This window comes from Dermacentor andersoni, chromosome 6, assembly GCF_023375885.2.
Source record: "Dermacentor andersoni chromosome 6, qqDerAnde1_hic_scaffold, whole genome shotgun sequence".
Taxonomy (NCBI): domain Eukaryota; kingdom Metazoa; phylum Arthropoda; class Arachnida; order Ixodida; family Ixodidae; genus Dermacentor; species Dermacentor andersoni.
In genome coordinates, this window is record NC_092819.1 from 102,648,191 (window position 1) to 102,662,899 (window position 14,709).

The following is a 14,709-nucleotide window of genomic DNA, read 5'->3' on the forward strand; positions in this document are numbered from 1 at the left end:
AGTTAACCGAAGTGAAGCATGTATGTGCCCATCAGCATAATTTCAACAAAGATGCACAAAGTAAGCTCACTGTTCACCCAAACTAAAATTTGACATACCTATAGCTTATATAACATACACAGTAAGCTACTAAGCTGCATACGTGTTATGGTTGGATTTTATGACAAGTTATGTTCCACGATGATCCCCGTGGGCAGCAACTGTGTGTGTATACCTACCTGATCCAGCAACCTCTGCATTCTTATAATGCTAAACAAATGTTCCCATAGCAAGCCAATATTTAGAATAAATTGAGGCAAATTCTGATAAACATTATGGTATTAAAGAACATAACATTAAGAAAAGAGGAAAATAAACATGCAATAGCTACTAGGAAATTCCCAGCTTGCATATTTTTTTTTTTTTAGTAAAGCAAGAACAAAAGCCTCTCAGTGCAGATTTCTGCATACTTAACATTCTACACAACATATTTCATTTGCAGCACTGTGCTGACACTACATACAGTCAAAAGAATTTGTTCAGTCCAACTGGTCTATATTTACCGGCTTAAGCAGGTCTGTACTGGTTTAAACTGTGGTCTGGGATGGAGACTAATTGGACTTATTGCAGCTGATGTAATGCACAATATTGGGGCGTTCATTAAAATGAACAGCATTACGAGTTACAGACAGGTGCTGATGATTTAGACCGCAGTGCAGGCACCGCTAAAGTATGCAATGTAATGCCAGTTCAATAATTCAAATACATTTAAACCACTCAAGCAAGGTAGAAGTAAATGAACTATTGTGACCGCAAGTTCTTTCAAATAAAAGCCTACTCCCAATAAAATGTTAAGAGTTCATTAATGACACACCACGAACTGTGAAACATAACACACAAGTATTTATTAAATCAAAACAAAGTGCATGAACACAAGGAAATCATACAACACACTGAAACATGGACAAAACAAGGCAATGGAAAAAGTAATGAAACTCACAAAATGAACATAACAGGCAAATTATAAGTGCGTGCTTCAGAAACAAATTAGGTGGTGCAAACAGAACCTAGCTTAAGTACAGCAAAGCTTTTTACATACAAAATTCCCAAAGGTTGTGAAGAAGTGTGCCAAACAGCTCAGAACACAAACACGGTGTTTGTACTTTCAATGGAGAGTGTTAGCATTCACTTGACATACACCCGCTACACAAGCCATTTGCTTACACACAGTGCCGTCTGTAGTAAGTGCTACAGCTGACACCCCTCCATGTTTAAAAATGTCCACATACAGAATTTATATTTGAGCTTAAACATCCGTCCAACATTTTCAATCTGTCGCTCTGGGCAGTTGGCTCAATACCATATGTATTCACGAAATAAGCCATCAAAGCGTCCACAATGTTACCACAAGTATCACACAAGATGGAAACACTTGGAATATTTCAAGATGTGGCCAATGCCCTGCCGCACATCCATTTGCCTGCAACTGCTTAAAAAGCTGGTGTGGAAAAAATAGAAAACAAGCTGTGTAGTAATATATAACAACTGTTCAATACCATGCCCAGATATTAAAGAAGTACAGCGTTGCAGGTGATTCCCATTTGAACACCGCCATGAAATATCACTTTGTAATCATGTTCACCGTATCATCTGCAAAACATAAAATGCAGTCTTGGCTCCATTTTAAACATAAAACTTGGAGGTGATAAACAGAAGTGGTGCTTTGATGCAGACCATTTAAAATATTAATTTTTGCTGCACTTATGCGAAGTGCAAGTCCTCATATGCTCACTCAGTAAAGATAGAATGTACCCACAACTCGAAGGATACAACCTCAAAGAGCCGTTTTTTGTTCCAATGGCAAGTATCCGTTGCACAGGATCAAATGCCAATGCTGTTGGTTGGAAAGGAAATCCATGGCGTACAGTCTGCCAGACAAGAAGAAAAATAGGAATTTAGTGAGTGCTTTAACAAGTGGGCAAGCCCTCTTCTGTTTGCTTTTGACCACTACATCAGAATGAGGATCCAAAAAATTAATTTTCAGAGACAGTGCATTTCTCCTCTCATGTACCCCTTTTGACCCCACAATTTCAGCTAAGCAAGGTCTGCCGAGTAATGTACCCAGTACAGAACTGACAAATCTGAAAGCATCAAATGCTCACCTATCCATGATGAAAACTAAGCGCAAATCAGTTAGTCAAAGCCAAACTCAACTTATGCTAAGAAACTTTTGCATGTTAAAGTGTGCCTGGTCTAGACTTTGAATCCCTATTCTAGCAATGAAACAAAAGTGATACATTTAATATAAAGCCATAAGGACTAAACAAACTCAAGCTGTATTATGATTGCTAGTTCACCAATGACTGCATTATGATCATTTGTTTACTAAGTGTGATGACGTTCCGTTGTGTGTAAGCCCCAGTGAGCGGGCAACGAACTAATGTTCGCATGGCACATCGTGTGCGCACTGCGACTGGTATTTTGTGATTCGACTGAAAATTTACACGATATTCGCGGAGAAATGTGTAGTTTTTTTCGCGTGTTAACTCCCAAACTCGGAAGATATAGAAAAATGCCCAGGTTCTTCAAACAAAATTGTGGCGTGCACAGAAAACAAACGGAAAAGAGAAGGTCGCGCCTCTGCAATGATTAATGTGCTTTCAGGAATCCAACCGATCTGCGTCACTTGTGTTGCGTCTACGCCAGATTGCTAAAGGTCGTAAGGTTGCTATCAGCACGTTTAGCAGCCAGAAACCGGCTTTGAGGGCCGGGCCCTGCTATTTTACACGAGCTCAACAGAAATTAGGCCACATATATGGAACCTCGGCAACATAGTATTGACATTTCCAATTAAAGCTGCTTTCTAAGTATAACCACACGAACGCGGCGCGACTCGCAATTTACCGGCCGATTTTCGAGCACGATATAAGATCGAAGACGGTGGGCGATCGAGAACAAATTCGATAATCAACTACCGCGCCAGCCCCTACGACATTTATAACATCTGCGACCGCCCTTTACGCGTTTACGTTAAGCACGCACGGGTCATGCCGCGTTGGAAATGCCGATCTTGAAACTGTCCGCGTAGGCACATGATAAAAGGACGAGTATTTCACGTTTGTGAGGAAGCAGTTAAACTATAAGCAAATGACGTTGCAATGCTACACGAGTAGTGGAATTCTGCTTTTCCTGAACATAATGAACTAGTAAGGTGCGAACCGAAACAAACGGGCAAGTAGCAACGAGGCCCTGCAGAAACAACCTCGGCATTAAACGTATCGGCTAGGCACCGGACAGCGTAGCAGCTACGCGCAGATAACACGAATTCATGCATCACAGACATAGAAGTGAAGCGAAAGGCATGCTACATGCCAAATACAACACGCAACCCGCACGCAAACCGTTTCGGTCAGTGTGATGTGGCCGATTTTTTCTTTTTTTTTTTTTAAAGAATACATCGCCGTCTTTCACAATCGCGACACAACAGCTATTCCAATGCCATACTGCATAACCACGGGGGCTGAGCCATTACTGGAAGCCATCCTCGATGTAGTGCCAAGAAAGCGCTGATTTAATGCAATCCGAGCACCTCTCCGCACGCGAGCCCGAGCGCAATCCATGCGTCTACTGTGGTAGGCGGATTCTTGTCAAGCACACAGGAACCCGCGAATGAAATGGCCGACTCCCGTCATAACACAAATCACACCCCCTTTTTCGGACCGCTGCGCGCACTGAAATCAATTATGTCCCCGCAACGATCTGTGGTGCAGTCCATAAAAATGTGTGTTCGCTTACTCTGGAAACCTTAAAATGTTCCGGTCGGAGCGTCTCTTCGACGTCGGCTTCTGGTTTCACTGGTTGGGTTACCGAGGACCGTAGCCCATCGAGAACACCCTTGAAAAATCCAGACTTTTTCGTATCGGATCTAGGCATCCCCGATGAAGATGCAGTCTCGTTATCCTACTGGAAACATGAGTACGCTGCACTCAGTGCATCGGAAAGCAATGCCTGAGTAAAGGATAAAAACAAAAACTACGTGGACACAGCCCGTCTCGCGAAGCGTGAACTGTTACGGAAAAAAATTCTTTCAGTTCCTAATAGGGGTCGCTGGGTGCGTTATGTGTTGTCCAATGGGTGCAACGCTTCCATCTCCCGGATGTTCATCACGTGACTGTTCAGCTAGTTTTGGTATGCAGTCAACGCTGAAAATAGCTGGCGTACGCGAGGAAACCGCGTTTCTTTCGTGTTTGGTGCTTCGAAAAAAAAAAAAAAAAGTCTAATGTTAGGCTGCGTACAATACAAGGCCTCAACTGCAAATTGGAAGGCGCACAACCATAATTTCAAATCGGGTGTTCGATACCGAAACTAAATCTGGCGTCCTTGATGGCAGCATTTAGGGCGCGCTCAACGACACATTTCCTCGCGCAACTCTCAGCTTCTTGCTCAACCATGCGATTCTACACGATGCATAATTGTCCGACAGACGGGACAGGAAGACGTTCGCGCGGCTCGCGGCTGAAAAGTCACGAACGCCGTAGTCATGCGTCTAGCGCACTTGAAAAATTCCAACTCCGCGGAACGGAATGCAGAAACAGTAATGATGAGTACCGAGAAAACTCAGACGCATACAGCAATGCCAGAATTGTCAGAAAATTTGGAGAAACTGTGTATCAATTAGCAATTTAGTCATATAAGCATAAACGCAAACGTTTATATCGTTCTATTTATTTATTTGTTTATTCATTTATTGATTATTACTCTTTAGCAGTCATCCAGCTGTTGGAATGAAAGACTCGGTCTTTTCACTGCCTAAATCAATATGCATATTTAGGAAAATTCAAATAATATCCTCGTCTCTATTTTCGAGCAAATAAAGTAGAGCGTCCTCAAAGCGAAACAACAAAACAATGTGCCTGATTTGTCGCGGCAGCCAGAGCAGTCGACGCGCCATATGCGAATCCGCGTCCAGCTTAACTGCGATCCCTTCTGTTCTTAAAGGAGCACGCTTAAAGCTTCCTACTAGGCACTATGTTTTCTATTTTTTAGATTCAACGCGGTTTTCACAGAACTACAGCTCACCAACCCAACGCAAGAAGATATGGAAAGAAAGGTAATTTATTATTTCTATTCAAACATGTAAATTATGGTGTTTTACATGCCAAAACCATCATGTGCCAAAACTATGAGACCCCCACTACGGACTCCGGATTAATTTCGACCACCTGGGGTTCTTTCACGTGCACCCAATGCTCTGTACGCGGGCGTTTTCTATTTTCTCTCTCTCTCTCTCTCTCTCTTTTCATAGCAACGCAATGCCGTAGCTTCTTTTTGTTCGAGGAGGACTTGTTCAGTGTATTTATTTAGCTGGCTTTCTTGTTGTTGTATCTGTTAAATTAATGTAACTGAAGAGCCGATCGATAAGCGAAAAGTGAGCGACGTAATTGTTTCACAATTACCAAGAAACCCAACGTACTACTTGCGTGTTTGCTTGTTCGATTTTCTTTCTATCCTAATTTTGGTGCTCCACTAAGAATTCCAGGGATTTAGTCACATTCTTTGGGGGTGCGAGTGCTTACCCCCTCCCAGGTCGCTCCTGCCAGCTCCCTCAGAACAGACGTGGGAGGAGCTGCTCAGAACGCCGGATGGAAAACTACAAAAAGCCCTCGTTGCCTGGGCCGAAAGGGTCGCTCCTCGTGAGGGGCCATCCTAGGAATCGGGCCTGCCAGATCATAATTGAGCAGAATCTCAATCAAGTTGTTACCACCATCAGTCGGAACTGCCAATAGTGAAATTTTACAAGCTAGCGAAGGTTATACCTACAGATAAGCTGCTCTATGCACGTGTGCGTGCGCGCGCGCGCGCGTGTGTGTGTGTGTGTGTGTGTGTGTGTGTGTGTGTGTGTGTGTGTGTGTGTGTGTGTGTGTGTGTGTGTGTGTGTGTGTGTGTGTGTGTGTGTGTGTGTGTGTGTGTGTGTGTGTGTGTGTGTGTGTGCGCGCGCGCGCGCGCGACGACGAAGACGAAGAAAACGCAGTTAATTCTGTCCTTGAAATGTGCATATACTATACGTATAGTTATCGGGCCAGTAGTTCTCCGTACACAGCGTTGCAAATTGACTCGTACTAGACAATCGCACAGCGCGACAGGAAGTACTTCCTGCTCAAGTGTCTCTTGGTTAGTTTTATCCTCTTTATCTCTCCCATGCTTTGAGTATTTTCATGTTTCATTTAACTATAGAGAACGGGGAGGAAACGGACGTGTTTCCAAAGCAAGCGCTGAAGCGTAGCGGTCAGTCTCTGAATACGCCACGAAAGAAAAAAGAAAGAAAAATAAAGGAAAAAGGAAAGAGAACAACGGGTCGCGATCCGCCTGTTGGGAAAGTGGACAGCATGTCGCCAGCAACGTTTCCGTCTCAGCAACTCAGATCGATGGAGCGAAGGGTACGTGCCGCCCGCCAAGCACCAAAGAGCTCGGGCTGTGTGCAGCAGAAAAAGAGAGGCGCTCCAGTGCGAGTCGCTATCCATCAATGATCCTCCCATTCGACCGCTAATGCACAATGTGTGTGTGTGTGTGTGTAGTGGGGAGAAGTGGGGCGGGGATTATTGAAGAATCACGGTCGAGCTATGTGGCTTCCGTTCGTCGTTGACTAATTAACACAACCAGCGCTTCAATTGTACTGCATTCTCTGGCGATCAAACGAGCAGAGAAAATACAAATGTACTGCCATACCAGTCTAGTTCCACCACACCCACCCTTACCTTAATTTTTTTTTCCCCGGCACCTTGGCAATTCTTGCAGTAACTAACAGCGAAGGGACAGGAACTTTAAATGGCATACAGTAGAACACGGTTTGTCGCGTCCTTGCCCTGCGTTTGGATCAGGACTTCGGTATTCAGCACGCCGTGAGCGGGCAAATTACGCGTCACCAGGCGCCGCAAACAGTGCTTTCTGCCACCGGCCGTCCTAACTGATGGCAATGGGATGTAGCGAATAACTCTGAGGAGGTGCATGGACGAGAGTCACTGTTCTTCACACGGAAAGCCAATGCGCCGAATGGTGCATCCATTGTGGGCTAAGGTTGGTGCAAATCGTCTAGACCCGACTTCAATCGTCAGTAAGACGATACGAGTTGCAGAAGCAAGCTTCTCCCCACAGAGCCTGCTATTACGGAGAAGCCAGCTTTGCAGAACGTTCTCTAGCAGGCCACGCACACATGCAAGGACAGATCTTAACTCGCATCGGAAGTACCACGCTAGGAAACTGCTCAAAGCAAAAAAAAAAAGATCGCAATAAAAATTAATAAATAGAAAGGAAGAGTAGGCACAAGCAACGAGCTGCGAATGCTGAGTAGGGCTGCACTATCGAATCATTAGATGGCGCACTTAAAGTGACATTGAAGAGGCACATTATAGTTTAGACCATGTAACGTATTCTTTCAAAAACCAATTCTCGTTAATTATGCGGCAATATGTCGATTATAGAAGAGAAAATGAAGGGCGAACTTCCATTTGTTCAGAAGCGTCAGCTACGGTACGTCAGTGTGACGTCATGCACTACAATATTGTTACCGGTATTTGGGCCATTGTGCCGAAGTAAATGTTCTCGAAACTCTCCAAGTTAAATAGTTGGCTCCTTTCGAATACAGTCAACCTTTACCGACAACAAATTTAGCGGGCCCAAGCTTGCAGACGCCGTCAACATTCATGACGTCATGTCGAGATGGTGCGAGAAGGCGGCGTCAATAACCGGACTTTCGTTTTTGCTTCTTTTCTAGTTTACCAAGCCCCCACCAGAGTAAGAGGTTTCCTTTTCCTTCTCTTCTTCTTTTGAATTATAGAAGCGTAGTTTTAAGAATACAGCCCAACTCATTTTTCCCTTTAGTGTCCCTTAAAAGGGGCACCGACATACTTTCAACTGCTCAATTGTGTTGCGTTTTCCTCCTCCCTTTAGTAGAGGGAAAGGGGCGGCCCTTAGGGCGACGACCAGTATTATATATATGTGCGTGTGCGTCAACTGTATGCACATGCACGCGTATATAGGTTTTTTTTTTCTTAGCTGCATCAATTTTTTTACAAATTGCCTGTGGCAGATAACACAATTTTAACCCTTGATCAAAATTACTCGATGAGACCGACATTACTTCTACGAGAAATCAAAATGCTTAAGTGAATAATTAACAGACTTGCATTGATTATTTTTTAAATTTACTTACGGCAAATATAGCAATTACGAATTGTAGCCGGTGAGTTAGCAAGGCGTATCGCTTGGAACGAATTCTCAGAACTACAGTTTCGAGGTATTAATTCTAAATGTGTCCGACGATATACATTGGCGTTCCAGTTAGTTTTGTGCTTCAATGCATAAAAGCGTTTTCTGAGAAAAGTAAGTAGAAGAACAGCGCATTTTTACCGCAAGTTTGACGCCGCATATCTCGAAACCGGTGTCATCCTCAGAATTCGCAACAAGTGGATATGCTTTGCGAACTCAATATAGTTACAATTCGTAGACTGAAATATGAGCCGTAAACTAATTAAATATAACGTTGATTAACGTAATTGTGTTAATTATTCAATTCGGCACTTTGATTTCTCGTAGAACTAATGTTCGCCTCAACGATCAACGAATAATTTAGCTGAAGGGCTAGAACTGTGCTATCTGGCAAAGGCGATTTTAAAGAATTTGCTGCCGCGAAAAGAAAAGAAAAAGAAAGAAACACTCTATACTAGGCAAAAACTGCCAAAAATCTTTAAGGACCACCTCTGGTAGATAGCACAATTTTAGTCTTGAGTTGCATTACTGAATGAGGTGGACATTATTTGCACGATAAGTCATCGATATGCATAACCGGCTAATTAATAAATTCGCTAGGTACCTAAATAAATCTTACGGCACACAGGTGGCCTAGACCTAGGCCATAAATTTCAGGATATTCAATAAAGTTGTCACACACGCACACACACATCGGAATTTACAAATTGCAACCGGTGAGATTGTAATTGCTTATCCACTTGGAAATAATTCTGTGGATGACACAGTAATCTTGAGGTATGTGCCATCAAACTTGCGGTAAAAATGCACAGTCGTTCCACTTACTTCTTAAACGAAACGCCGTTTGATGCATTGAAGCAAAAAAAAAGTAACTGGACTGCAAAAACCATCCTAAGAAAACTCACAATCCAGCTTTCTGTTGCTCAATACAAGCCACATAACAGTTTCTTCCAAGCCTGAAAGACAGCCCGCTAAACAAGCAAGATTGCCGCGCGACTGAGATGATCTGCAATTTTCTAGTTGATACTTTTTGTGTTGATTAGTTACTTTGCAATCGGAAAAAGCTCCTGTACCACCTCGCAAAAAGAGATGCTTCGTTATCCAAGTGGGATGCTTACCGTAACGCAAATAAAGCTTACACAGCAGCTGAAGAAACTTGCTAAAAGTCTATTTCAAGAACATACTCTGCCTGCAATACTTGCAAATGACCCGAAAAAGTTTTGGCGTATTATTAATCTTTCCACAAATACAATAACCTTAACTGATTGTAGTGGATCAATATGCCATACCCGACGCTGAATGGCCTCGAATCCTGAACTCCATATTTTGCAGTAATTTCATTCTATGCCCTGATCCTGTGCTTCCAACCGTAGAGAGTTGCAATTACCCGGCTATGGATTTTATTACGATCGGGCCACATGGGGTAGAACATTAATTAAAAACCTGAAGGTGTCGTCAAGCCCTGGCGCAGACCTGGTTAACGCAAAGTTTTTGAAAAACACTGCTGTTTGCTCATCTTTAATACTTCCAAAAATATTCCAGCAATCTTTGGGCACCCAAGAGTTCCCTTCAGACTAGAAAATTGGCGAGGTGGTTCCTCTTCACAAGTCTGGCGACAAAAGCTCACCTCATAACGACCGCCCCATTTCACTCACTATATCATTCCTTGCAAAGCAGTCGAACATATCTTGTTTTTACATTTAGTCAAGCACTTAGACGATAAGTCATTCTTCACACACGCGCAGCATGATTTTCACAAAGGTTTGTCCCGTGAAACACAACTGCTATCGTTCACTCACGATATTCATCTTATTCTTGATAAAGTTTCATGCGCAGACTGTGTTTTCTTCGACTTTGCAAAGGCTTTCGACAAGGTATGTCACAAACAACTCATTTTTAAGTTTAGTAAACTGAATCTTGATCGCAATCTTGCATGGCTAGAGCATTTTCTTCTTTGTCGATGACAGTTCATCTAACAACCACTTCTCTCTATTTCGCCCTGTCGAATCGGGCGTTCCTCAAGGATCAGTTTTAGGCCCTCTCCTCTTTCTAATTTACATTAACGACTTACCCAATGAAATTTCTTCTAGCATTTATCTCTTGCCGACGATTGCGTTATTCTTCGTGAAATTTCTGGCACTGTTGATACTAACATCTTGCAAAATGACATAAACGCTGTCTGTAACTGGCGAGACTTGTGGTTAATGCAACTAAACCCATCTAAATACAAAACCATGCGTGTAACCCACCGTGAACATCCTCTTCCGACCTATTTAACTATACTACCATGGAAGCCGTTACATCTTACAGATACCTAGATGTTCATTTAACCTCTACACTTTCCTTGTCTTATACACATCCACAGCGTTATCAATAAAAGTAATCGCCTTTTAGGTTATATCCATCGAAACTTTTCTTCCGCTCCGTCATCACTAAAGTTAACTTTGCACAAGACGTTAATCAGATGTAAAATGGAATACGCTTCATCAATTTGGGATTCGCCTGCTGAAACACTAACCCGGCCACTCTCTCGAACGTGTTCAAAATAATGCGATCGCGCTTCATCTTAAGCAATTATAACCGTGCGGCATGCGTAAGTTCTGTTAAAAATATCCCGCAACTTTCATCGCATTCTGCTCGTCGCAAATGCTTTCGCCTAGCTGTTTCACAAGATATACTTCCAGAATTCATATATGCGCGATAATCTTATTTCATCCCCAACCTACACATCTCCTCGAATTGATAATCACCACAAAGTTGGACTTTTTGCAGTGTCGTACTAGAGCCTGCCGGGAGTCTTTTGTTCCTGCAGGAACAGTCAAGAATGGAACCACCTTCTCGGCGCGATGACTGTCATTGAAGACCACGCACAATTTCGCACGGCCACAATCGACACCATCACTTCGGGCTTCACATGATCATCACTATGTCACTTGCTGCCTTCCTTTATTCTTTGTTGTTTTGTAACCTTTTCTTTTTTTACCCCACTCAGCTCTGTAATACCTTTGTGGTCTTGAGAGTATAATAAACGAAATAAAAATAAATGAAATTATGTATTTAGGCGAAATACGAAAGTCGGACTTGTTCCAAGCGACGGCAAACAACATTACTTTGGTTTCTGTCCAGCTACGTTACATTTGCATATTTTAAAATTTGTGGCACTACGTGCGACACATGGTATATACCGTATTTGCACGTAAATAACGCAACCACAAATATAATGCGACGGGGTACTTAAGTCTCTCCGAAAAAAGAAATACATATATATACAGGGTGTCCCAGTTAACATGGACCAATATTTTTGGAAAAAAAACCCAAGAGCTCTAGATAAATCGTACCGACTGCATAGTAGCGGCAGTCGTATGCACTTACGGCCAGTATTTTTTCATCACGAAGTATTAATTATTTTTTTGCTTTTAATTAGTGAACATTTTTAATTATCGCTTGAATCGCAATCATATTAATTACAGTGTTGTAGGGCACCTTAGATAACCTCCGAATCAAGCATTTATTTCGTGCTGAAGTGGTCCTGGTTGTTTATTCCAAGAAAAAACAAAAGCCTGCGAAATACGAAACAGATGCGCACTCGCACGCCGCTATACTCAAGCGCCTACAAGCAACCATTGAAAGATACACGGCTGCATTCTCTTATCGCCGCATCGTACAAGGCTCCGCTACGCTTATCAATGAGTCAGCGGCGTGTTCTCTCGATACCGCGACCATCACATAGCGTGAATCACATAGCCTTGTATCGAGCTGCCGCCGCTAGTAAAGCCGTGTATCCGCGGCTATCCGCTTGGGAGCGCTTGAGTAGCGGCGCGCGAGCGCGTATCTATTTCGTATTTTGGATGTTTGGCGAGCTTTTGTTTTTTCTCGGAAGAACCAACGACGCAAAGCTGAGCACTAAACAAATGCTTGATTCGGAGGTTACTTGAGGTGCCCTACAACATTGTAATTGATATGTTTGCGATTCAAGCAATAATTAAAAAGTTCACAAATTAAAGTAATTAAGTAATACTTGGTGATGAAAAAATACTGGCCGTAAATACATACCACTACGGCTACTATGCAGTCGGTACGATTTCTCTAGAGCTCTTGGGTATGTTTAAAATCTTGGTCCAAGTTAACTGGGACCCCCTGTATAGTGGTGACTGGATTTTTTCAATGGGCCAACCGTATTTAGAAAGATTAGAAGCACAACCTCGCGGTTATATATGTGTTATTTGCCAACAATTTCGGCAAACTGTTGAACAAATAAACCAGAGACAACCGCAAAGTTGTTGAGTTGAATTCTATGGTTTTCCGTGCCAATTAAAACAGCGATTTGATTATGTAAGGCATGCCGTACTGAGGGACTCTGGATTAATTTTGACCACCCGAGGATCTTTATCGTGCCCCCAATGCACGAGACACGAGCATATTTCTATTTTGCCCTCATCATAACGCGTCCGCCGCAGTCGGGATTTGATCCCGCGACCTCGTGCTTAGCAGCTTAACACGAGAGACACTAAGCAGCCACGGCGGGGAAATATATATATATATTCTGACGAAGGCCGTGCCACGGCCGAAACGTTATACAACATTAAAAATGGAATTTTCGTAAGTGTGCTCCTTCGTTTATTCAACTACCTATGCACCGGACCTACAGAACTTTTCCTTGAAATATATATATGTAACGCTTACACGTGTCACAAACCCTAATATAACGCAAGGAGCGATGCAACAAATTTCGAAAAAAAAAAAAAAAAACTCGCGTTGTATTTTTGCAAATACTGCAATACATAGAAACGGAGAAATGTTCTTTTTTTTTCTTGGCAACTACTGCACCGATTTTGATGGGGCTTGTTGCGTTTAAAAGGAAAAGTTAAAATCTAGCAACTGTAGAAAGTGTAATTTACATTTATGCCAAAGAAACTTTTGAAAATGTGTTTTTTATTGCATAATTTCATAAAAATCAAGTATAAAGTTTACAACTCCGTAACGGGAAACGAAGTCACAATTCTGCAAACACAATTCTGTACACTGCTCTGAAATGCACCGCTAAAAGCTGGTTGGTTGAAAGGAGCACCTCTGGTTGTCCTGGAAAAACCTGGGCAGTCTTGGACGACAAATCGAAGAGGCCGAATATACAAGCACAGATAACAACAGTCTTTATTCAAAGGCTGCATGGGGCCTAAGCCCTCGCTGTAGGTGAAATGAAGTAAGACCTGGATGGTTCGACAGCTGGATGTACAAGGAAATGCGTGTCGCTATAGGGCACAATATAGAAGCTGCCGTTAGCACCATCAGTCCCGTGGCCATGCGCGGTGCGTTTGGAGCTGCTTTGTTCTTGAAATGCGCGCGCGCGCACGCACGCACGCACGCACGCACGCACGCACGCACGCACGCACGCACGCACGCACACACACACACACACACACACACACACCAAAAAAAAAAAGGCGCCTTTAGTCTCTTGCCGCTTACGAGATCAGGTGCGGACAGGGCAATTATACGGTGTCCCAGGCAGGGACTCCTCCCCGATCCTAAAGTCGGCACTGATATGATTAAACAGATATACAGTTCCTGTTGTCTTACGCGAAGCACTATGAAACTCACGTACGTTAGGCTGGGGAATGACTTCAAAGAGGCTTATTGCACTGGACTACGTTTGTTGTGCTTTACACTGTGTTTATTTAGCTGAAGAAAGGTATGGTCGGTTGCTGCGGGATAAATCGAAGGCCAAAGTTTCTGTTCTTCGAATATCGCGCCCGAACGGCAGCGCCAGTACGACTTCTCGGGTTTAGCATGCATGTTTAGCAGTGTGTTAACACGTTTGGACCGTTCTCGCGGAGAGGGGTCGAACTTGATAAATTGTTTCTTCGGTGCCATCCGAATGCAATAATCACAGACTTACAAATTACAAACATACAGTCTTGAGAGCACGTGGTGTAAAGTGAACGATGTTGCGTAGAACTGGCGCAGGAACTTCAAGGTGGCGTCACTGATATATATATGTCCTTCCATTTTGCGTCTTTTCTGGCTTACAACACATCCTACAGTTCTTTCGAGGCGAGAGCGGCCGTTTTCTTATTGCAGAAGTGTCATGTACTAATACACCTTACCTTTTATGGTGCCACTTTGAAGGAGTATTGCCAATTTCGTTTTTGTCTCGTTTACTGTGAAGTGTGGGACGCCGGTCACGTAGTAGAGGTATATACAGGGTGTCCCACGTAACTTGAGCCGAACATTAAAATGTGCAAACGCCACGTAGCTCGACAGAACCAAGGTAATGTTGTTTGCGATCGTTTGGAGATACTCGGTGTACTTTTTTTCATTCCGCCTAATTAGATAATTAGTGTTTTTCCGAGCGTGAAAGAAGCCCGCAAATACACGCAAGATTGCCGCGCGACTGGCCGCTCGAGGCACTTTGCGTGTATTCGCGGGCGTATTTCACGCTCGGAAAAACTTCTATGTAACACGTAT

The 14,709-nt window shown here is 43.1% G+C and overlaps 1 protein-coding gene and 1 long non-coding RNA gene across 7 annotated transcripts in view; one reads left to right on the forward strand and one right to left on the reverse strand.

The window, feature by feature from the left end:
- The window catches only part of Tomosyn (syntaxin-binding protein tomosyn), a 65,883-nt gene extending 61,836 nt beyond the window's left edge, over positions 1 to 4,047 (reverse strand). For 4 of the 6 annotated variants that reach the window (XM_050171435.3, XM_050171434.3, XM_050171437.3 and 1 more), the window contains exons 1-2: positions 3,775 to 4,046; positions 1,810 to 1,907 (exon numbers count right to left, since the gene is read on the reverse strand). In XM_050171435.3, the coding sequence (XP_050027392.1) occupies positions 1,810 to 1,907; positions 3,775 to 3,912 (236 nt within the window). In that variant the 5' untranslated portion in view covers positions 3,913 to 4,046. Of the gene's footprint in view, positions 1 to 1,809; positions 1,908 to 3,774 lie in introns of all 6 variants that reach the window. The other 2 variants (XM_050171433.3, XM_050171438.3) reach the window with 2 other exon arrangements.
- Positions 4,048 to 4,539: 492 nt separating this feature from the next.
- On the forward strand, positions 4,540 to 11,307 carry LOC129382490 (uncharacterized). Its single transcript, XR_008610579.2, has 3 exons — positions 4,540 to 5,089; positions 7,751 to 7,770; positions 11,017 to 11,307. It is a non-coding gene; the product is annotated as an uncharacterized lncRNA (long non-coding RNA).
- The last annotated feature ends 3,402 nt before the right edge of the window (positions 11,308 to 14,709 follow it).